This window comes from Balaenoptera physalus, assembly GCF_965194825.1.
Source record: "Balaenoptera physalus genome assembly, chromosome: 11".
NCBI classification, from domain to species: domain Eukaryota; kingdom Metazoa; phylum Chordata; class Mammalia; order Artiodactyla; family Balaenopteridae; genus Balaenoptera; species Balaenoptera physalus.
In genome coordinates, this window is record NC_138896.1 from 23,404,224 (window position 1) to 23,425,493 (window position 21,270).

General features: G+C 49.8%; 2 protein-coding genes and 1 long non-coding RNA gene across 7 annotated transcripts; 1 reads left to right on the forward strand and 2 right to left on the reverse strand.

The window, feature by feature from the left end:
- Positions 1 to 19: 19 nt before the first annotated feature.
- Positions 20 to 6,345, forward strand: LOC309638990. Its single transcript, XR_014251399.1, has 3 exons — positions 20 to 172; positions 2,101 to 2,184; positions 6,209 to 6,345. It is a non-coding gene; the product is annotated as an uncharacterized lncRNA (long non-coding RNA).
- NRM (nurim) lies at positions 366 to 3,530 on the reverse strand. 2 transcript variants are annotated; one of them, XM_082415510.1, is made up of 4 exons: positions 3,171 to 3,530; positions 2,414 to 2,610; positions 1,632 to 1,808; positions 366 to 1,276 (listed from the first exon to the last, which is right to left on the reverse strand). In XM_082415510.1, the coding sequence occupies exons 1-4, from the start codon at positions 3,301 to 3,303 to the stop codon at positions 995 to 997; spliced, it is 789 nt and encodes a 262-aa protein (XP_082271636.1). In that variant the 5' UTR covers positions 3,304 to 3,530; the 3' UTR covers positions 366 to 994. The 2 variants fall into 2 exon arrangements, with proteins under 2 accessions (XP_082271636.1, XP_082271637.1); XM_082415511.1 differs by lacking the exon at positions 1,632 to 1,808.
- MDC1 (mediator of DNA damage checkpoint 1) lies at positions 5,952 to 21,187 on the reverse strand. Of its 4 annotated transcripts, none has more exons than XM_082415301.1 (16): positions 21,086 to 21,187; positions 19,002 to 19,680; positions 16,575 to 16,716; positions 15,638 to 16,018; positions 15,483 to 15,552; positions 13,713 to 15,187; positions 12,824 to 12,889; positions 12,569 to 12,658; positions 11,947 to 12,168; positions 11,218 to 11,261; positions 8,764 to 10,719; positions 8,563 to 8,682; positions 8,255 to 8,437; positions 7,907 to 8,032; positions 7,698 to 7,808; positions 5,952 to 6,730 (listed from the first exon to the last, which is right to left on the reverse strand). In XM_082415301.1, the coding sequence occupies exons 3-16, from the start codon at positions 16,711 to 16,713 to the stop codon at positions 6,563 to 6,565; spliced, it is 5,151 nt and encodes a 1,716-aa protein (XP_082271427.1). In that variant the 5' UTR covers positions 16,714 to 16,716; positions 19,002 to 19,680; positions 21,086 to 21,187; the 3' UTR covers positions 5,952 to 6,562. The 4 variants fall into 4 exon arrangements, with proteins under 4 accessions (XP_082271427.1, XP_082271425.1, XP_082271424.1 ...); XM_082415299.1 differs by having other exon boundaries at positions 7,907 to 7,972; positions 11,371 to 12,168; XM_082415298.1 differs by having other exon boundaries at positions 11,371 to 12,168.
- Between the last annotated feature and the right edge of the window lie 83 nt (positions 21,188 to 21,270).

A 21,270-nucleotide genomic window follows, 5' to 3' on the forward strand; every position in this document is an offset into this window, starting at 1 on the left:
GGCCAGCCTTTGTTACCGTGGGGGCCGGGACGGCCGCCGGGCTGCGGGGGACCCGTAGGGAGGGGGCGTCAGCAGGAGCGGCGCTCGGAAGCCAACGGTTTTGGAAGCTAGCTCCCTTACCGGAGCCGCTGCCCCACTCTTCCGCTTCAACCTGTCTGCCGTGGGTCCCCAGGTCTGCAGTGAGGAAACTGGGGGATTTGGAGGAAGGGGGACCGGGTGCTCCGGGAAGGGGGGGTCGGTCCGCGGGGAGTGGCCGCCACCCAGCGGTCACCAGAGGGCGCGGCCGATGCCCAGACTCGAGTCTGGCTCGCCTGTCCTTCCCAGAGTCAGCCCTGCAGCTTGAGAGACACTGACAGACTGCATGCTACACGTAGAAAAACCAGGCTGAATTTTATTTTCCTGTAGCGCGAGTTACTCGGGAGAGCAGGGAGCCCTTAGTCCCCCGAATTAAGAGCAGGAGAATCCGCTCAACTAGGTTCATGAATCTGGAGCCCAGGGCCAGGGCCTAGGGAGCTGGAAAGGCCAGACAGTGGGGCTGGGCTGCAGCTTCAAGGTGTGGAGCCTGATGGGGCGGCCACTATCATCAAACTTGGCAGACCTTGGTCCAGCTCCTAGGAGGGGAGCTAGACGTGGAGAAGAGGATCCTTGAGGCGCAGAGGCCAGAAATAGGACCAGGGGAGTGGTCAGGCCAGACCCTTCTCCTTGTGAGGAGGTTGTTAATGGAGGGTCAAGCCCTAAACTCTGAGGAGACAGATAAGTTCCCCACTCCCTCTTCCTGGCTGGTGAGAAGCGGCCCTTGGAGTCCAATGGCTGAAACTCAGAATTTAAGATATGGAGCTGGACCCAAGGAGTGGAGGCTCAAGCAAGGGAAGGGACAGCTCCTTCAGTCCATGGATTTGGGCCTCTGGTCTGAGGCAGCCAAGGCCTGGATGTTAAGGGGATTTGGAATTGGAGGGGAAAAGGAAGTACAGGGCTTGGAACCAGGGCTAGCCCCTCACTCGGCCTCCCCGTCCTGGGGCCGGGAGAGCAGGTGGAGTTTTCTTTGCAGCTGGGCCCGGAGGTAGCGGAGATCTTGCTGGTCAAGTCCGTGAGCCAGGCCCAGGTAGAGGGTAAGGAGGAGAGCAAGGAGGAGGCGGTCAGTGCCCAGGGTGGGCACCACCCATAGCACAGTCAGCAGCTCCACACACACTGGGTGGCGCAGGTGGGAGAAGAGTCTCAGAGCCCGGGGAGACTTCAGGGCCAGAGGCTCACCCAGCCCCAGCACATGGTAGTACACCTAGGAGAGGGAGAATGGCTTAGAAATGGAGTCAAGCCCTTGTCGCAACTTAGCTGCCTCTTTCCTCCCCTTCCAGGCACCCTCCTTCTATAACGCAGGCCCAGGAACCACCCTTCTGAGACTGGGGTCCCTGACCCTCATCTCTGGTCCATGAAACTTCCCCAGGCCCAGGAAGCCCATGGTTTCTGGCCTTTGAGGGAGGGCTGAGGGGAGACTATCTTACAAGAAAGGGAGGTGAGGGAGTCAAAAGCAAGAGGCAGGTGGAAGAGTAGGGGAGGAGGAGGGACATCCTTGGAGGGGAAAGAGGTATTCTAGAAAGGATCAGAGGTCTTGGGTAGGGATCTGGGAGCCTCACCTGTTTGAGGCCCATGAGCTCTGCGTAGTCAAAGACGAGAAGGATGCTGAAGATAAGGAGCCAGGAAATGACGTGGAGCACAAAGCAGAGGAGGGGCACCCAAGTGGCCCATGGCTCGGCCCGAGCCTCCCACAACACGGGGCCCCTGGGCACGGGCTCCCAGTACCGCATCACCAGCTGAAGGAGGATGAGGGACTGGGTATCCCAGCAGCCCACCCTTGAAAGACCTAGACCCAGAGGCTGCCCCCACCCCAGGCTGGCCTGCTGCTCTCCCCGCCTCTACCATGAGCATGTTCAACATGTGGAGGGTACTGGATGGGGTCCCAAGTATGTAAGAATGACTTGTCTCTACTCTGAGGACTTAAAAGAATGGATGAGAGTCACCAGATAGGTACACAAAGTAGCCTAGGCCAAGCACCCACTGAGAAACAGATGAGTACTAACTGGGAAGCTTTCTCTTGCGCCCTAGGGAAGCGCTTTTGAAGAAAGGATAGGACTGAAGAGGAGTTAACAAGGGAATCTCAAGCAGGACAACATGAACAAAGTTGCAACGGTGAGAATGCATATATCATGCTCGGGGAATGACAAGCAGTACACCATTCTTGATAAAAAGTAGGATATGTGCTGTGGAGGAATGGGAGCTGAGATTACAGTCCTGAACACCCTTAGTTCTCCTCCTAAACCCATGTTTTATCAGAAGCCTAAGGTCCTTGCCTCTCCAATCGATGGAATCCTTCCCACAGACTGTTTCCCTTGAGGACTCAGCTGCCAGGGCTTCATACCTGCAAGGCCAGGGCAGTGCATGCCACGTACAGTGACCTCTGAAGGACCCCAAAGTACCGGGACATCCATGACTTCACTGTCTCAGTTGCCATGAGGCTGTGCTGCCCCACAAATAGTAGCAGGAGCCCCAGATCCCAAGCCAGGGGGACAAGAATGCTTTGGTCCTGCAGGGCAGCCAGCCATCCCTGGCGGGCATCTAGCGGGAGTTGGAGAAAGGGACAAAAGATCAAGAAGACTGTGGGAAAAACTCCCTACCCTTATCTCCTCTTGGGACCCCAGGCCATGTCCCTTAATGTTTTCAAGAGCCTTAATGCTTCCTCTCTAGGCTTTGCCCACCTCACTTTTCTATTCCCTGTTTCTTCCCTCTTCCCCAGGCCTCCTTCAGAGCTGGGGAAGAGGATTCATGCTGGTCAGTCACGAAAGGCATGGCTGGAGTGCCCTTCTTGTTTCGGTTCTCCAAATGCTCCCTCTTTATAACACTCTCCATAGTCTTCTTTACGAAGCCTTTCCTTAGAATACTCTGCTCATCGCCCTTTCTCTCCCCCTCAGTCCTCACTCTCCCGCCTCTCCAAACCGCTAATCCCTGAGTACCTAATTTAGCCCTCTGGTCTCGCCTGCAGCGTCTCGGCGGCTTTCACGGTTCTAGTTCCCTCTCCTGGACTTCCCCTGTCATTTGTCTCCAAGCCCCGCCCCCGCTCCCTCTGCTCCGGCTCCACCTCCCTACCCCAGAGCTCATCCTCGCTCCCTCCCGCTCACCCGGACCACCAGACTCCGAGATTCCTCCAAGAAGTGGCCGAAGGGAGGTAAAGCGCACGAACTCCACTCCAGTGCCAAAGGCCAGGATGAAAGAGGCGAGGGCAGCAGGGACGAGTAGCAGTGCAGGGGCCATGGCGAGAAATGGAGGGGTGGGGAAAGGGGCGGGTTTGGGATTCCCGCGGCCGTAGGCTCCGCCCCGACCCCGCCTCCCGCCTGGGACCCTGCCCAGGAGGGCGGGGCTCCCGCGCGCCGACGCCCAAGCTTCCGGCTGGCGCGCGCGGCTCTTTCACACCGAGCTGCAGGGCTGCAGGGCCGATCCCTGAGTGCCTTTCCCCGGTCTGCGATCTCCGCGTCACAGAAGGGAATGTTAGAATCCCAAGTGAGAGGTGAGAAGGGCAGCGGCTGTTCAGTCAGTCACGTGGTTTGAATCGCAGCTGGGCTAGTTTTCGCATCTAAAATGAAGACAGTTCCTCTCTTGCAGGGTTCTTGCAGAAACAGCATTATGATCCCACTTTCCTTTAACAGCTTTGACTAGAAAACAGCCAGAGTCAGAGGTTACAAAGCCTCAGTTAACACTTTAATAATGAACGGTGAGAGAATGGAAGACTGTTGACCCAGGCTGAGAACCCAAAGCTCTGAATCACCCATTACAGCTTGTTAGATGAAAAAGAGTGACTATTTTACCACAAATTAACGCTTAGTCTGTAATTTATTATAAAGTTGAGTTGTTGCCTCTCCACTTGCTAAGGGGAGAGAACTTGTCTGTAACACTGAAAGATTTGTTCTGTTAATTCCAAAGGCTGTTACTTTGTAACCATGAGAGTAACAATATGTTAAAATATTTGTGATAGAAAACTTTATTACAGTTGTAAACTTTGTAGTATGTTCATTTTATCCAAGCTTGTGATAATTAACTACCTATACAACCTCATTAGTTTGACTCCACTTACTAGTCAGAAAGCACTAAGATCTTTTGTCCAAAATTTTTCCTACAGACCTGTTTGTAATACCTACAGACTAACATTCACATCTAAAAATCAAAGTAAAGTAAGGTTTTTCTCCATTAGAGTTAAAGATCATGTAGCTAAGGACCTGGTCACAGTAGCTATGACCATAGTAAGGAACTTAGAGATCATGAAGCTAATTCCCTCAGCTAATAGATAGAAGACACATAGGCCTAAAGAGATAAAGAAAATTTCCCAAGATAAGAATTAAGGAGCTGCCAGTCCTGTGGGCTGAGGGATGACAAAATTGCCAAACAGCATCCTACAGGCTCTACATTCCTTCTCCCTCCTGGAGGCTTGGTATTCCCATTCTCCTCTGAATCAATGCTATTTTATACTGTACCAGACATCATTATGTTTTCCCTCCTGATTCACTCTCCATCCTGCTTTCTGCCTCAGGAAGTTGTCCCGAATGGACTACATCAAAGAAAATCACAGCATTTGAGGGAAGCCTTTCTATGTAACTGTTCCCTCCTCTCAACCTTTTGGGTTTACAGATGGCCACAACAGAGCTGTGGGTACTGGCAATATTCTTTGTGATTTCTCTACACTCTGCCTACTTCTAATTTTCACTTCATTGAACTCTCTCCAAATTATCCTAATTTGACTGTGCCTTAGTTTCCTCTTAGGATCCTGACTGACAGAGACATTTATTACACAATGTGCTATGAGCTGTAGGATTCATTGGAAGTGTAAGAAAAGAGCTCTTCTCTAGAAATTTAAATTGGGGCACTTAAATTGTACCAGTCATGGAGTTGGTGTGCACATGAGTGCTAAGTGGGGCTATAGAGACAGCAGGTGCTGTAAGGAATCCAGTGGACCTCAAGGACACAGGCAGCTTCACACAGTACAAGGCTTTGAGCAGTGCAAGGGGACTAATATTTATCTGGGTCCTACTGTGTGCCACACCCACTACGGCTATGCTTAATACATATTGTGAGATTAGGTATGTTTAAAAGCCAGCACAGTGTTTGGCAAAGCTCATCCTGTTTCTACTACACCAAAGTTTTCCAAACTTAAGTATAACTTACCTGCAGAAAACTGCCCAAAACTAATCAGTATTTTTTTAAATTGAAGTGAAATTCACATAACATGAAATTAGCCACTTTAAAGAGAACAGTCCAGTGGCATTTAGTACATTCATAATGTGTGAAACCACCACCTCTCTCTAGTTCCAAAGCATTTTCTCTTCACCCCAAAATAAAACCCTGTACCCATTAAGCGGTCATTCCCCATTTTCTCTCCCTGCCAGCCCTGGCAACCACCATCTACTGTCTCTATGGATTTACCTATCCTGCGTTTATTTCCTACAGGTGGAGTCATACAATGTGACCTTTTGTGTCTGGCTTCTTTTACTTAGCACAATGCTTTTGAGATTCATCCTCAAAACACTGTAGCACAATTAGTACCTCATCCCCTTTTATGGCTGAATATATTCCATTGTATGGATATGCCACAATTTGTTTATCCATTCATCTGCTGATGAACATTTGTGGTGTTTTCATCTTTCAACTCTTGTGAAAGTGTTGATATGAACATTTGTATACAAGTATTTGTTTGAACATCTGTTTTAATTCTTTTGGGTATATACTTATGAGTAGAATTGCTGGGTCATATGGTAATTCTATAATTAACTTTTTGAGAAACTGTCAAACTGCTTATCACAGTGGATGAATCATTTTACATTCCCATGAGCAATGTAGATGGGTTCCAATTTCTCTACATCCTTGTAATCAACCAACTTCTAAAATTTACAAAATAAAACTGTACTACACCATAAGGCACATAGTGAATATTTATTTATCACAGAGGTTAAGCCTAAGCTAACTTTATAAATACTGGAAAAGCAGGCCAGAAAAAAAAAAAAGGGCAGAGATTTGCTCAACGTCAAAGCTAAAGGATGCTTCTAACGAGATAGGGCAAGGAGAGAGGAAAATATTTTAGTAGCATTCCATAACTCCACCTTCAAATTTACTCACTCCAAGCATTCTTTCAAGTTCAGGACACTAAAATTGTTTCCACTATCTTTTGCAGGATGAGTAAGAATCCCAGTAAGAAAAGAAGAAGAGAAACAAATGGTTTCCAAACAGGAGGCAGGACACTGTGCGTGCCATAGAGCAATAAGCACATCAGTCCAGCTAAATATGAGCAGCAACTTAAGATATCTGAGCATGGGATTGGCCAACTTTAAACGGCCATTTAAGAAAATCTGTGGCTCCCAATCTCCCTGTCTTTGTTTACCAACAAGCCTTTTCGGCCCCACCCATGTTCCAAGACAAATCAGATCAGTACACCCCAATCCTTTCTAAAGCCCTAAGTTCTTTCTTCCAAATATTTCTAACACTTTATATATTGGTCTGGGAGGAAAAGCATACTGGGGTGGGGTTTTCAGGTGGATGACATTTCCAAAGTGGAGAGGACAAAGGCCTCTGGCTTGGCTTCCTGCTTTAGTACTCCTGTGAGCAAGAACTCAGGTGAGAGGATGGGCAGCCCAACCCGAAATGGAATGGCACATCGAGGGAAGTCCTGGGAACATGTGATCACAACTCTCTGAGGCTGGAAGAAAGAGAAAACAGAAAATCAGGGGTGAAAAAGAATCCTAGAAATAGGTTCGGGACCCACTAATCAGTCTTAGCAGCACAAAAACAGTACTTCCTGATGGGAAGCCATATGACACACACTGTGTATGAAGAACTCTTGCCACAAAAGTTGAACCTGAATTTGTTCAACCTTTTAAAGTTAACTACGATTTACAGGAAATATAAAAGATAGAAAAATAAGATAAATGACACAACAAGGGAGCAAACAGAAAAATCCAGACTGTGGAACATTCTAAAGGACAAGTGACCTAGTTTCTGCAGGAAGTCAATGGCAGGAAAAAGGCTAGGTGGGTTGGGGGGTATGCCCTAGAGTAAAAGCAAATTAAGAGATACAGCGCCATTGTGGGGATACATGGACCTTGTTTGAGTCCTGATTTGAACTGTAAAAAGACATTTTCAGATGACTCGAGAAATTTGATTAATGGAGTAAGACAAAGTTACCAGGAAACAATTGTTAATTTTGTTATTGACCAATAATGGCATGTGATTATGTAAGAAATGTACATATTTCTTAGCGATGTATATTTTAAGTATGTAGGAAAAAATAATAATGACCTTTGCAGTTTCCCTTAAAAATTTCAGCAAAGAAAATGAAAGAAAAAGGAAAAAAAAAAGGGATAGAGCAAATGCAGCAAAATCTAAATTAACCTGTTGAATCTGAGTGATTGGTATATGGTGGTTCGCTGCATTATTCCCTCTCCCTTTGTGTATATTTCAAAAAATTGTAAATACAAAAATAAAAATAAGTCCATTTGGTATCAGCAGACCTCTTCCTTCCCTATCCCTCTCTATACCAGAGGTCTTCCCCCAGCCTCTCACTACTCCGTGTTCCCATCTGTACCTCCATTTTTCCTCTAACCTGTTCCCATTCCAGCCACCTCTCTAACTGCCACCTCACCAGATCCTGAACACACCACCCCTACCTTATAGGACCGGGGCATGCTGGGTAGGACGGTGCCTCCACAGCAGCTGATGATCTCTCCCATCTGAGGTGGTGGTGGCTGGACTCCTGGGGTCACGTGAATCTCATAGCCCTAGGAGGAAGAGAATGGCGGAGACAGTAGATGATGCACTGAGAGGCCGTGGACCGCTGGGAAACAGCTGAAGTGTGGGGCAGAAGATGGCCTCTCACCTCCAGCAGCCTTCGCTCCCGAGCCCGGCTCAGGGCCTCCCGAAGGCTGAAGCCAAAGTTCTTCTCCTGCTCAGGATCAGTCACCACATATTCAGCCGGGGGCAAGAAGCAACCTGCCTTGCGGGACTAAGGACGGTAACAGTATCAAAGCTCAGCCCAGCCCTTCACCCAGCTCTTCTGTCTAGCGTTTACAGGGAGCTCACGAGGTGTTTTCAGAATTAAGCCTTCTGCTTCACTAACCTCGTCTTCCTGTACCCACATTCCTCCCACCGCTTTCTAGAGCCCCATGTGAGCAGCCCTCTCCCGTCACTATCTCTACGGGTCTGTCATCATCTCCTGGCCTCCCACCTGGTGCAGCCAGTCCAGGGAGAGGATGGGGATGCCCCGCCCCAGGGCACACAGGAACTTGACTGTCCGGCGGATCCGATCCGTCACCAGGTGGGAAGCCTCAGCCACTGAGCTGGCCATACTGCCCCCCAGGGCCAGCACTGCCCGCTCTCCATGAGCATCTACCACGCCTGTGAAGAGCACCTGTGAAGGGGGTTAGCCTGAGCTGGTCACGGCAACCAGCGCCATCGTCTCCCAAATCCCCTGGGTCTCCTCCCGTCCTACCACATCTCCACCTCCCACAAAGCCCCAGGGCCCTTCTCTCCTACTTTGGGGGCCGTGGACTCTTGGATAGGTTTGGTCCGTCGCAGGCTGCGGCTCGGTATTTCCCGGGGCTCCTCCTCTGTCTGCTCTCTCTTTCTCTTGCCTGGTTCTGGAATCACTACATCCTGGGATTGAGAGAGAACTTGGTGGGAGTTTCCAAGCCCCCAAGCTCTTTCCAAACTAGGTGACTCCAGCCCCCTCCTCACCTCTATCTTCCTCAGCTTCGCTGCAGGATTTTCTTCTTCCTTAAGGAATGCTGTCTTCTGGGGAACTTCTCCTCTTTGGAGCCGTTTTTGAAGTGGAGGTGAGTCCACAGTAGCTAAAGGCCTCTTGTGATTTTGAGAGGCCTCAGGCTGGGGCTCTGGGGTGAAGCCAGATCTATCTGCTGCCTCCCCCTTTGGGATCTGGGGAGCATGAGTGGGTGCCTCGGGAAGCTGGGCAAAGGCAGGCTCAGGAATGGTGCTAAGGGACTCGGCTGCTCTCACCGCCCCTCGTCTCTGGTTCCTTGAGGACCGGGAGTTAGGTTCAGAGGGCGCAGAGTAGGGTTCATGAACGTGAGCTGTGAGAGACCCAGGTTTCCTAGTGGCCCTTGGCCTCCTGCTGCAATTGGCTTCAGGGATGGGCTCAGGGGGAATAGGCTGTTCTGTGGGGACTGGAGAGTGGAATTCAGGGGTGGTAGGAACTGGCACAGCACTTACTGTAGAAGACCTTAGTGTCCTGCTCTGACCACCCTGAGCTATGACTTTGGGGGTGACAGGCTGGTCTGTGGGGGACGAAGGTTCAAGGTCAGGAGCTGTGGGTTCAGTTGGCTGGGATGTCTTGACAGAGGACCTATGTGTCCTGCCCCGAGTGGCCTGAGATGTGGGCTCAGGGGTGAGAGACTGGTCTTTAGAGGTGGAAGGCTGGGGCTCAGGAGTTATGGGGACAACTGGTTCAGGGGTCTTAGCAGAAGACCTAAGTGTCCTGCCCCGAGGGGCCTGAGATGTGGGTTTGGGGGTGACAGGCTGGTCTGTGTGGGCAGAAGGCTGGAGCTCAGGAGCTGTGGAGACATTTCGTTCAGGGGTTTTGACAGAGGCCCTAAGTGTCCTGCCCCGAGTGGCCCGAGATGTGGGCTTGGGGGTGACAGGCTGGTCTGTGGAAGTGCAAGGCTGGGGCTCAGGGGCTGTGGAGATAACTGGTTCGGGAGTCTTGACAGAAGCCCTCTGTGTCCTGCCCCGAGATGTGGGTTTGGGGGTGACAGGCTGGTCTGTGTGGGCCGAAGGCTGGAGCTCAGGGGCCGTGGGGACATTTTGTTCAGGGGTTTTGACAGAGGACCTAAGTGCCCTGCCCCGAGTGGCCCGAGATGTGGGTTTGGGGGTGACAGGCTGGTCTGTGTGGGCAGAATTCTGGAGCTCAGGGGCTGTGGAGACATTTCGTTCAGGGGTTTTGACTGAGGACCTGAGTGCCCTGCCCCGAGTGGCCCGAGATGTGGGTTTGGGGGTGACAGGCTGGTCTGTGTGGGCAGAATTCTGGAGCTCAGGGGCTGTGGGGACATTTCGTTCAGGGGTTTTGACTGAGGACCTGAGTGCCCTGCCCCAAGTGGCCCGAGATGTGGGTTTGGGGGTGACAGGCTGGTCTGTGGAAGTGCAAGGCTGGGGCTCAGGGGCTGTGGCGATAACTGGTTCGGGAGTCTTGACAGAAGCCCTCTGTGTCCTGCCCCGAGTGGCCCGAGATGTGGGTTTGGGGGTGACAGGCTGGTCTGTGTGGGCAGAAGGCTGGAGCTCAGGGGCCGTGGAGACATTTCGTTCAGGGGTTTTGACAGAGGACCTAAGTGTCCTGCCCCGAGTGGCCCGAGATGTGGGCTTGGGGGTGACAGGCTGGTCTGTGGAGGTGGTAGGGTGGGACTCAAGGGGTACAGAAGAAACTGGAGAGGACCCTTGGGGCTTGACTTTGGGTTTTGGGTGGAGAGCGTCCAGCTCTGAGGAAAAGGGAGTCTCCAGAGCTTCCTGACTCTTATTTTGTCTGGTCCTGGGAATGGGCGGTTCTGAAGGAGGTGGAGAGGGCAAAAGGAGGGACTGAGGGGCAGGACGTTTGGGGCTCTGAGAGATGAGGGGGTTCTGGAGTGGCGCGGAAGCTTCCTGCACTGCCGGAGGCCGACAAGCAGCTGGGGATTCCTGATCACCCTGGGGAGAAATGGAAGCCAGTGAGGGAGGAGGAGACAGAAAGAAGAGAGACAGGACTTGGATACTGTTCTTGATCCTTGTTTATAGAGTGTACTCGTGGCATTTCTCTTTCTGTCTGTTCCATTAGACTGGGAATTTCCTCTTTCCCAAAGACCTCTCCCCAAAATGCCAGTATAGTATTCTCCATATATGGATGATGCTAATAAAGAGGGCGGTTACGAGAAAGAGGGAAGGGACTTGAAAAAAGGAGCTTTCTGAGTCAGGGAGAGGGAGACAGAACTTGGGGAACAGATACGGAAAACAACAGGTGTCAAAGTAAACGGATAGAAGCCAACTAAGGAGCCAACTAAGAAGCCAACTAAGGAGCAGTGAAAATGGAAGAAAAGTTAAAAACATGGGGAAAGGAGTAGATGAAAGCAAGGTCAGGGGAAGGGGCAGTGGAGGAGATGCAGAGATGACCTGTGGAGTGGGGAGGTGGGTACAGAAAGCAGCTCTCACCCTGGAAGCCTTCTCAGCAGGTGGCATCTTACAATTCAAGTAGCCTAGACAGAAGGGAAAGACAAGTAGCTGAGGTCTAAGCAGTCAGTCACTTAGGGGTTGATTATCATGAGGGCTGTGTACCACCTTAGGCTCCCCTCTACCTTCACTTACCTCTCTGCTGCCTCCTGGGTCTCACTGGGGCACCCCTTCCTCCACCTGACTGGCTCCCAGAAGCTATGGGGTCTGAAGCAAGTCCCTGAAGGTCTCCCGCCCCCGCTCCAGGCTCTGGTGTCGAACCTGAGGCCTGGCCTTTCTGGTCCTGGCCCCCCGCCTCTGTCTCCCCTGTCTGTGGGCCTCTGTCCAGCATCACTTTGGGTACCTTCCCTTCTAACCCACCTGCCTCACACTCTCTCTCTGCTACTGGTTTCTCTGCTTCTCTGTCAAATATTTCTCTTGTAAGAGTCTGCTTTTCTCTCTCTTTCTCTTGTATTTCCTTAGGTGTCTCAATTTCTACCTTCAAACTCTCCATATCCCTTTCAGTACTTGCACTTTTTACTCTTTTGTCAGACTCTTGTTTCTGAGTATCCCTAGCTAACACCTGTTTTTGTTCTCTGTCCTGTATCCCCCTGGTTGATTCTTCCTCTCCCATCACATCTTCCCTCTCTCCTTCCGAGGGCAGTTTCTCAGTTTCCCTCTCCAATGGCCCTCTCTCAGGGGTCACCCTCTCTGCTGTTTCTCTTGGTGTACCCATGTCTTCCTCCACAGTCTGCATCCCTCTGTCTTGAATCCCCAGTGACTCTGCATGAACTGGACTTTCTGGATGTTGCTCTTGTGGTGCTGCCGTAGGTGGAGAGGGGCAAGGTCCATGGGCTTCAATGTGGGTGGCAATGGGCTGGGTCTCAGAGGCTTCAGACTCTCTCGGACAGAATGGCTGTGTAGCCAAGACCTCCCATGGCTCATCCAGGGAACCTGAAAGCAGAGTGAGTGAGAGAGAGAGAGAGAGAGAGAGAGAGAGAGAGAGAGAGGAATGTAGGTTGAAAAGGTAATAGCTTGAGAAAAGATGAAGACAAATTCATGCATAATAAATTTAAATGGGTTATTAAAGGAAAGCTGGAAATAAGAAAGATAGTCATAACATTTAACATTTGTCTCAAAAAGTAAGCCCAAACCTTCATATAAAAGCTCTCTCAGTAGCCTCTTAAAAACTTATGCTAGACTAGTTGCTCTATGGGTCTGACTTAATATGGCATTTTTTTCTGATGAGATGGAGGAACATCAGCAAAATGTCAAGGAATATAAAAGAAACGTGTAGAGGGGGAAAATAAGGATGCCAAGTTAGGGACACAGAGGAGGGGAGAGTTTCTTATACCTGTGGCCTGGAAGCTGCAACGGGAAGGGCCAGGCTCTTGGGGCAGAGTAAACAGGAAGGCCTGGGTGGGTTCATCCTCCATGCTGGGGACTGTTGCACAAGAAAGCATGGCCTGAGCACTGCTCCACAGAACTCCGGGGTCCCATTCTTAGTTTCCCACCCTGCCCGTCCCAGCTTTCACACCCTTCAAGGACTACCAGTCTGATCTCCAAGCTCCTGTTTGTACCAGTATCCACATGACACAGATGTCCTCACCTTCCAGGCTCTGATTCTCTCTCTCCACAAAGCACTGGGTAGCTTGTAGGTCCAGATCTTCAGAATCTGGTGGGGGAGGAATATAGGATAATTAAAAAATCACAGCTGGGCTTCCCTGGTGGCGCAGTGGTTGAGAGTCTGCCTGCCAATGCAGGGGACACGGGTTCGAGCCCTGGTCTGGGAAGATCCCACATGCCGCGGAGCGACTAAGCCCGTGAGCCACAATTGCTGAGCCTGCGCGTCTGGAGCCTGTGCTCCGCAACGGGAGAGGCCACGATAGTGAGAGGCCTGCGCACCGCGATGAAGAGTGGCCCCCACTTGCTGCAACTAGAGAAAGCCCTCGCACAGAAATGAAGACCCAACACAGCCAAAAATAAATAAATAAATCAAATTAAAAAAAAAAAAAAAAATCACAGCTGACCCTTAACTCCTTCCTTTTTCTCTACTATTCTCTCCTCAGCCCCAACCCCATGCAATAGACTGAATCTCTGTGTCTCCCCCAAAATTCTTACATTGAAACCTAATTTCCAATGTGAGGGTATTAGGAGGTGGGGCTTCTGGGAGGTGATTAGGTCATGAGGTTGGAGCCAGTGTGAATGGGATCAGTGCCCTTACAAAAGAGACTCCAGAGAGCTTCCTTGGGCCCTTTTGCCATGTGAGGACATAGTGAGAAGATGGCTGCCTATGAAGAAGGAAGCGGGGCCTCACCAGACACTGAATCTGCTGGTATCTTGGACCTCCCAGGCTTTAGAACTGTGAAAAATAAACTTCTGTTGTTTATAAGCTACCCAGTCTATGGTATTTTGTTATAGCAGCTCAAATGAACTAAGATACCCTAGAAGCATTTTTTATTGCAGGGGTTAAGGGAAGAAGGAAGGCCAGCACTAACCATCGTGGTTGTCTCCAGAGTTCATGGTCCTATCCACATGTGGTTCTCTCTCCCTTTCTGTGGGGGTCTGGGCCCCCTCTCTCTGTGGCTGGGTGGGTTCCCCTGGAGTGCCTGTGTCCACCACCAGATGTGCTATGTTATTCCTTGAGACAGGGAGAAGGTCCTGCTCCACTTGAGCCACGGGTGACCCACCCTGGGCCCCAGCCATAAAAGCTCTGCCCTGTTCAAGAACGGCTGCAGCCCACTCTGTCCCACTATCTTCTTCTGCATGAAGCTGGCTCTTTCTTACATCTGCCACTGCTGAGGCTGCTAAGGATGTGCTCTCCTCCGCATCTGGGCCACAGTCCCCAGCTAGAGGAGGCTGGGCTTCTTCTAGATTCACCACAGGCAGCTTTGCTGGGCCTCCTTCAGCTTCCACATCTGTTTGATGTGTCCATGCTACAGGTACTTGATGCTTCTCCAGAAGTATAACAGCTGGCCCTGGTGGGACTTCCTCCACCACTTGTGTGTTGACATGCACTGTGGCAGAGGCTTGGCTTCTCTGCAGGTGGAACCCCAGTGAGCTCTTCTCTTCCATCACCTCTGTATCACTGTCCCTGAGAGGAGGTTGACTCTTTTCCGAATATGCCTTGCCCGTGTGACCCCTGGGAACAGTTCCTGTCTTCTCCACTGGGAGCCCCTTTTCCTTCACGTCTGTGTCACTGTCTCTCCCAGCAGAGGCTTGGCTTTGCTCCAGAAGGGCCACCGGTTGGGCCCTATCCTCTTCTGCATCTGCATCTCTGTTCCACGCGACGGCCCTGCTCTCTCTTAGATGTGCCAGTGTGAGCGCTGCTGAGACTTCTTCCTTGTCATCTGTATTGCTATCGATCACGACAGAGGCTCGGCTTCTGTCCAGAGGGACGGTCAGGGGGGCCTCCCTCTCCTCTATATCTGTATCACTACCAGCCGGGCTCTCCTGCCGATGTGCCACGCCAGGTGCCCGAGGACTCTCTGTACCAACTTCATGGAAGATGTGCCTCTTCCTCACAGGAACTACTGCTGGGGTCGCAGGGATCCCCTCTTCTTCCACATCAGTATCACTGTCTATGAAGCCACAAGGCTGGGCCCTTTCCAGATGGACCCCAGTGAGCCTTCTCAGAGGCCCGCTCTCATCATCCACGTCTGTGTCACTGTCCTCCCCAGCAGGCTGGCTCCTCTCCAGAATCACTCCAACTGGAACCACCCCACTCCTCGCATTCCTCTCAACTTTCGTGTCATTGTTCTTCTCCTTCACTGAACACTGATCCTTTTCAAGCTGGATTTCAGTTGTGACAGGTTTAGGCTGTTCTGTCTCTGCAGCGGTGACTCTTCTGGCAGCTGAGGAGGCCTCCCCTGCTCCTGGTTGCTGACTTTCTTCCTCATCTGTGTCACTGTTCAAGTTGAAGGCAAAAGGTGGCCCAGGGCCATCCAGGGCAGACGAAGGTCCCTCCTCATCGCTGTGAAGGGAAGAGAAGAGAGAGTCTATAGAATCTATTTCCCCAGAAGGGATACCCCACTCAACTAGGAGCTCCTTGAGGGCAGACATGAGGTAGTATTTTCTTTTCTATCTCCAGCAATTAGTTTTCTACTTGGCACATCAGAGGTGCTCAATAAAAATTCAGTTGATTGAACAAGTATGTGTAGTTCCCCAGCCCGGACTTTCATGGTAATAAGTTCTCATAGAGGTGGATCCTCCAGCCCCTGATTCCTCCTTCTTTTGAAGACTCAGGTGTCTGGCCCTTTGGCACTCACCTCTCTGGAACTACTGTTGCCAAAAAGGAGGTCCTTGGTCCTTTCACCACACACTTTTCAGAAAGAGAATCTGTCAGTTGTAGAAAGGAGTAAGTTGACAGTTTTAAACTCACAATCCCCATCTCCTCACCCGCCCTCCCAATACACAAACTTACCTACTTCTTCCTCTGAGTCCTCAGCCAACAGAAGCCTGTGGGGTTGAGTTCCTCCCTGTACCCTGGGTGTCTCCTCTACAGTTAGAGGGCCCCGGGAGACAAAGGGCAGGGGGACATCCAAGCGATGGTACTGGCAGGGCAAGTCAGCAAAGAGAATCAACTCCCGGTCCCTCAAACGATGACTCACCCCAGGGCCCAGGACCTTAGGAGGCCTCAGGATTTGAGTACCATTGAGGCTCCCACAATCCCAGAGGACAGGTGCCTTGTCCCAGGCCAAGATTTCAATCACCGCGTGTTGTTTGGAGATAGATGAATAGGGCAGGGCCACAGAGCAATCAGGCATTCGGCCTACCACATTCTTCCCGAGGTATAATGGGAAATCTAAGAATTAGAGAGGTAGATGGTTTCCAAGGCCAGAGTCCTGACCTGCTATTAGGAAAACGTTCCTGTTAAGTACCTCACTACTCACTCAAGGTCCCCCCATGCATTAGAAAAATAAAAGGCCCCAGGATAACTAGCTAATAAAGAATATATGCAATGCATTATTCATAATCAATACCCCATCCATCCACACTGGATTATTTTCTATTGTGGTAAAATATACATAAAATTTACCATTCAGGCAACTTTTCAGTGTACAGTTCAGTGACGTTAAGTACATTCACATTGTTGTGCAAAACATCACCACCACCCATTTCCAGACCTCACTGGATTTTTATCTGAATCCCTTCATCTTCTCCTACCAAAGTAAAATCACCCCCATTGAGTCCAGGGCACTTGCCTGGAGCAATCAGATCAATCAGCCCCCTCTTCTCCATTCCCAGTAAAACCTTTTTTCAGATCTCCCAGATGCGTATCTAAGCTTACAACCCTCCAACTACCTCCCCACAGAAATAAGAGGCCTATACCAGTACTTCAGCACCCAATAACCCCTGACCTTTTTCTGGTCCATAGGAACTACTGAAGATACGCAGTCGCCCAAGGGGCTCCGAGCTACACCCCAAAGATTCACTGGGTCTCTCTTCAACCTCCTCCTCTTCTTCAACTTCCCAGTTAATAACCTGGGTGTCTTCCATGATCTGAGAAAAAAACACATTATTATCACCTCTTTCAGTGGGTCACACACACAGCCTCAGAGAGGAGACTGCTAACTGCTGTAAACCTGGATAGCTATGGAGGCTGATGTTTCCCTTTCTGCCGATCATTCTGTTGTTATTCTTCTGAAGCACTTAAGAAATATCTTTGACCATGATACGGAATAAGAAATAAATATTATAGAGTCCCCAGTACAGAAATATATATAAAAACACATGTTTGGGACTTCCCTGGTGGTCCAGTGGTAAAGAATCTGCCTCCCAATGCAGGGGACTCAGGTTCGATCCCTGATCAGGGAACTAAGATCCCACATGTCGCAGGGCAACTAAACCCGTGTGCCACAACTACTAAGCTCGGGCGCCTCAACTAGAGAGCCTGCGTGCCACAAACTACAGAGCCCATGTGCCCTGGAGCCTGTGCGCCACAACTAGAGAAGAGAAAACCCGCACACTACAACTAGAGAGAAGCCCCCGCACCGCAATGAAAGATCCCGCATGCCTCAACGAAGATCCCACGTGCTGCAACTAAGACCCGACACAGCCAAAATTAAATAAGTAATAATAAATAAATAAATCTTTAAAAAAACAAAAAACAAAAAAACTCCACATGCTTATTTATAGATAAATGTTTTGAGAAACAATGTTAAGCCTTTATACAACACACTGATAGTTGTCATTCTGTTTTTTTTCTCTTCTCAATTTTTTAAACGCCGACTTGCAATCCACTAAATTGATTTCACTATCCACTATTGGGATAACTTTCGCCAAACATCAACTATGTATCAGGCATAGTAGCCATGAGGCAGGCGTTTAGAACACTAAGGCTAAAAATATTCAATCAGGATAACACAGTAGGTAAATGAAAAGGGTAGAAATAATTGTGCTTCTGGCTGCAAAACCCATGCTTTTTACACTTTATCAGATTATCTCAGTGTGATCAGACTAAACTGCAAAAAATCGTAACAGCCAAAAGAGAGGCTTGGTAGGTGTCAAGCACTGCTCTAATTACTTTATATTCACTGACTTATTTAATTATCACAAGAATCCTGTAAACTATTATTATTACTTTTTGTTTTTGGTTGTTTTCCTTTTGGACACGCAGCATGGCATGTGGGATCTTAGTTCCCTGACCAGGGATCGAACCCCTGGCCCCTGCAGTGGAAGCACGGAGTCCTAACCACTCGACCGCCAGGGAATTCCTTATTATTACTTTCTATTTCTCAGATAAAGAAACTGCAATACAGATGGATTAAGGAATTTGTCCAGGACCACCCAGATAATGTCTCTCCTCTGTTTAATATTCTTTGATGGATTTCCATGCCCATAGAATAAAATAAAATCTAAACTCCTTAGCAAGACCCTCCACAATCAGAACATCATATCCTCAAATGTATGTCCCACCCGCACCTCACCCAAGCCTATGATTCAGCCACATGGACCTTCTCCCCAGTCTCTGAACACACTGCTCCTGCTGTCCCTCTCATCTGCAGGCCTTAGCCAGCTCCTTAGCCCTTTGTTCATAGTTTTTTGGTCCAAATCCTACCCATCCTTTACAATTCAGTTCAAATGTCACTTCCTCAGCAAAGCCTTGCCTGGAGTCTTCTCTGCTTTCTGGTGTTCCCCATGTTCCTAAGTGTTTCACGGTGGTTGGTGGACTTGTACTTATCCTGATAGTTCTCACCATAGTGTAACTATAACATTCCATTTCTGCCTCACACCCCACCTCGAGAACTGGACCAGGCAGAAGAACTGTGTCTTTTCCCCAAGGGTCCATCATATTCATTCAACAGTTATTGCGCACCTGGTACCGCTGTAAGTATTCGGGATACATTCCTGAACCAAAAGTAAAACTAACTCTGCCCTCCTAATTAAAGAACAAATAAGATGAAAACTCAAAACGGTATGAAAGAGGCTACTCTAAAGGGAAACTGTTGACAGGTTGGGAAAGTAGGACACCTCCATGGAGACAGTGTTAACTCCGTTCTTATGACTGGCGAACTCAGCTGGTGCCCATGACCCTCGGCTCCAATCCATGGGCCACCACCTTTGATCTCCCTCCATCCCATGGGTTCCCTCCTAGCCCAACGTCTCCCTGTGTCTTCATACCTAAGGTCAGGAAGGGGCGTCAAGTAAGGATGAGTATTATAATTCGAGAAGCAAATTTCCAAGTATCCTCCGCCCAGTCGTACCAAAGGCACGCCCCTCTCGCCCACCGGGGAAAACCAAAATGGCACCCGGGGAACCGTGGGCGAGGCCCCCTCAGAACTCACCTACTTTGAGTCCCCGCGCGCGCCACCAGTAACGGCCGCGACCGGGATGGCGCGAGTGCCTGAGCGGGGCGAGGGCCGATTCGCTGATTGGCTCCTGCCGCTGTCTTTCACAGCCCGGCTGCACGCCGACAGAGCAAGCCGCCAACTCTGAGGCACAGCCAGAGCCCCGCCCCATCCCCGCCCCCTTACAGCTCAAAGGGGCGGCTTCTCCGGGGAGGCTGAGATCAGTTGGCTGAGGCTGTAATCAGAGGCCGCCGAAGGCGCACAGAATAGTGCACCTCGATTGGGCAGCTCCAAAGGACAACCCACCGCCGCTTCACCGCACCGCCCACTTCCCGCGCAGATTTCCAAATCGCGACCACAGAGTCTGGCCGCCAGCGACGGATAGAGGGGCTTATCATAGTCGTCGCCCCAAGCATCTAGTGCGGCCGGAGCGTCCTTCCCGGGTCCTCCCAGACATGGTGTCCGCTGACTCATGAGAAATGAAAATGGGTTGCGGGTTGTAGTCGTGGCTGAAGGCTGCAGTTTGGAAAATATCCCGTAGGCGTGGCGCTTGAGGACTCATTGCAATGGAAGTTCATTTTCTTATGAGTTAGCTCGTCTTGAAGTCATGTCATTTCCTCTCTGAGAATACATTCCTGATGAACATTTTGAGGTCATTCTCCAAGAGTAAAGATCCCTAGGCAAACAGAACTGTTTCGTTAACCATCTTGAAGGCTGACCGAGGTCTTTGAAGGGTTCAAGGATGATAAATATCATTTATTTCATTAAATGTCATACTAAGACAAGAATAATAATTTGACATGAATAATTTAGGAAGACCTTTTGCATTCTTATCTCACTTCATTCTGACTACAATAGGCAGAAATAGGTTTTATAGAAAGAATCGGAGCTCTGCCGATAACTTGCCTACAACTAATGTAAGGTAGAGACAAATTGAAACCAGTTCCCTAATTGTAAACCCTGAACTCTCTTCACTACCACAAAATACGTAATTACTTTCATTGTGATCATGCCCTAAAACATGAACATTCTATTTTAAGTGGGTAGACGGGTCTTACACAACTTGATGTTCTCTTATTTATAAAATGACTGAGAAATGTGTGTTGAATCCAATGTGAATTAACAATGACGACCTTGATATCACATGTCCTTTATCACAGTGCTTACCACACTCAATTATTGTTTATACACTTCTCACGAAATTGCAAGATCCTGGAGAACAGTGAGCTACTTCTTAATCATTTTTGTATCCCTAGCTCCTGGTTTGGTGGACACTTAGTATCTCTCAAGTTGAATTAATCCCTGAGATGAAACATGCCACTCAGACTTCAGCTCATCCAGTTTTTTCCCCATCACCTTCCTACCCCTTTTATTTCAATCCTGAGGCTCCTGGAAGGTTGCCTTGGTCAGCCACCTAGTCAGTGAAATCAGTGAACTGAAAAAACACTGACTTCATCAAAGTGTCTAGAGAGGCAGGCTGGAAGACACTGAAATTCTATCAGGTATCTCACCCCATAGTTCTCCGCTGGACAATACAGTGTGTTAAACGCTGCTCTAAGGCCCAGACCCCCCACATGGACAGACACTTCTGGCATATCAACTTCTCTAAACCATTCAACTTATTCTTGAACATACCCTTCACACAATTACTTCTCTATCTTGAAAAGCCCTTGCTGCAATTTTGTTTCTAAACATTATCATTAGAAAACTCCCAAGGAAATAGCAGGAGGGCAATCCCCTCCTTCTTCCTGAGGTATCTGGGGGAGCAGCAGCTTACTGAAGTCCATGCCTTGGGTCACCAAAGGACCAGCTGTTAGATAGCAGATCAGGGTGCCGCATTTCTCCCCAGTTTTCGCTGAGCTAAGCAGTCCTGTCTTCTCAAGAGCTACCGCAGCGGGGAGCTTTCAGGGCGTGCCCCCACTCCACCTTCCAACGCCTGGCACCCCCGGGTTCCCAATTTCTGTATCCGTAAACTACTCTCTTTTTATACCAGAAAAGTCCGGCATAGAGGAAGGAACCCTTGCGCAAGGTCATTTTTCATTAAAAACTCCCAAACCAAAACCCCCATACCCAGCACCCACCCATTTGTTCTTTCATCTTGCAGCGTGGACAACAATAGAGGACTACAACTCCCAGGGAGGACTGCGCTCGTCCTGCAGAGCAGGGACCAATGGACGTCTGATACATGACCAGCACGGACTAATCAGGGCCAGCCTCGGTGAGGCTTTGTCTCCCCACCACCTCGCGGGGCTCGTTCTCCCGCCTC

Coding starts and splice junctions, on each gene's coding strand:
- NRM (XM_082415510.1), bottom strand. CDS start 3,303: ATGGCCCCTGCACTGCTACTCGTCCCTGCTGCCCTCGCCTCTTTCATC. Junction 2,611..3,170: donor CTCGGAGTCTGGTGGTCCGG/GTGAGCGGGAGG, acceptor AACTCCCGCTAG/ATGCCCGCCAGGGATGGCTG. Junction 1,277..1,631: donor AGCTCATGGGCCTCAAACAG/GTGAGGCTCCCA, acceptor TCCCTCTCCTAG/GTGTACTACCATGTGCTGGG.
- MDC1 (XM_082415298.1), bottom strand. CDS start 16,713: ATGGAAGACACCCAGGTTATTAACTGGGAAGTTGAAGAAGAGGAGGAG. Junction 11,262..11,370: donor ACCCAGGAGGCAGCAGAGAG/GTAAGTGAAGGT, acceptor CCTTCTGTCTAG/GCTACTTGAATTGTAAGATG. Junction 8,438..8,562: donor AAGAGTCCACGGCCCCCAAA/GTAGGAGAGAAG, acceptor CCCCCTTCACAG/GTGCTCTTCACAGGCGTGGT.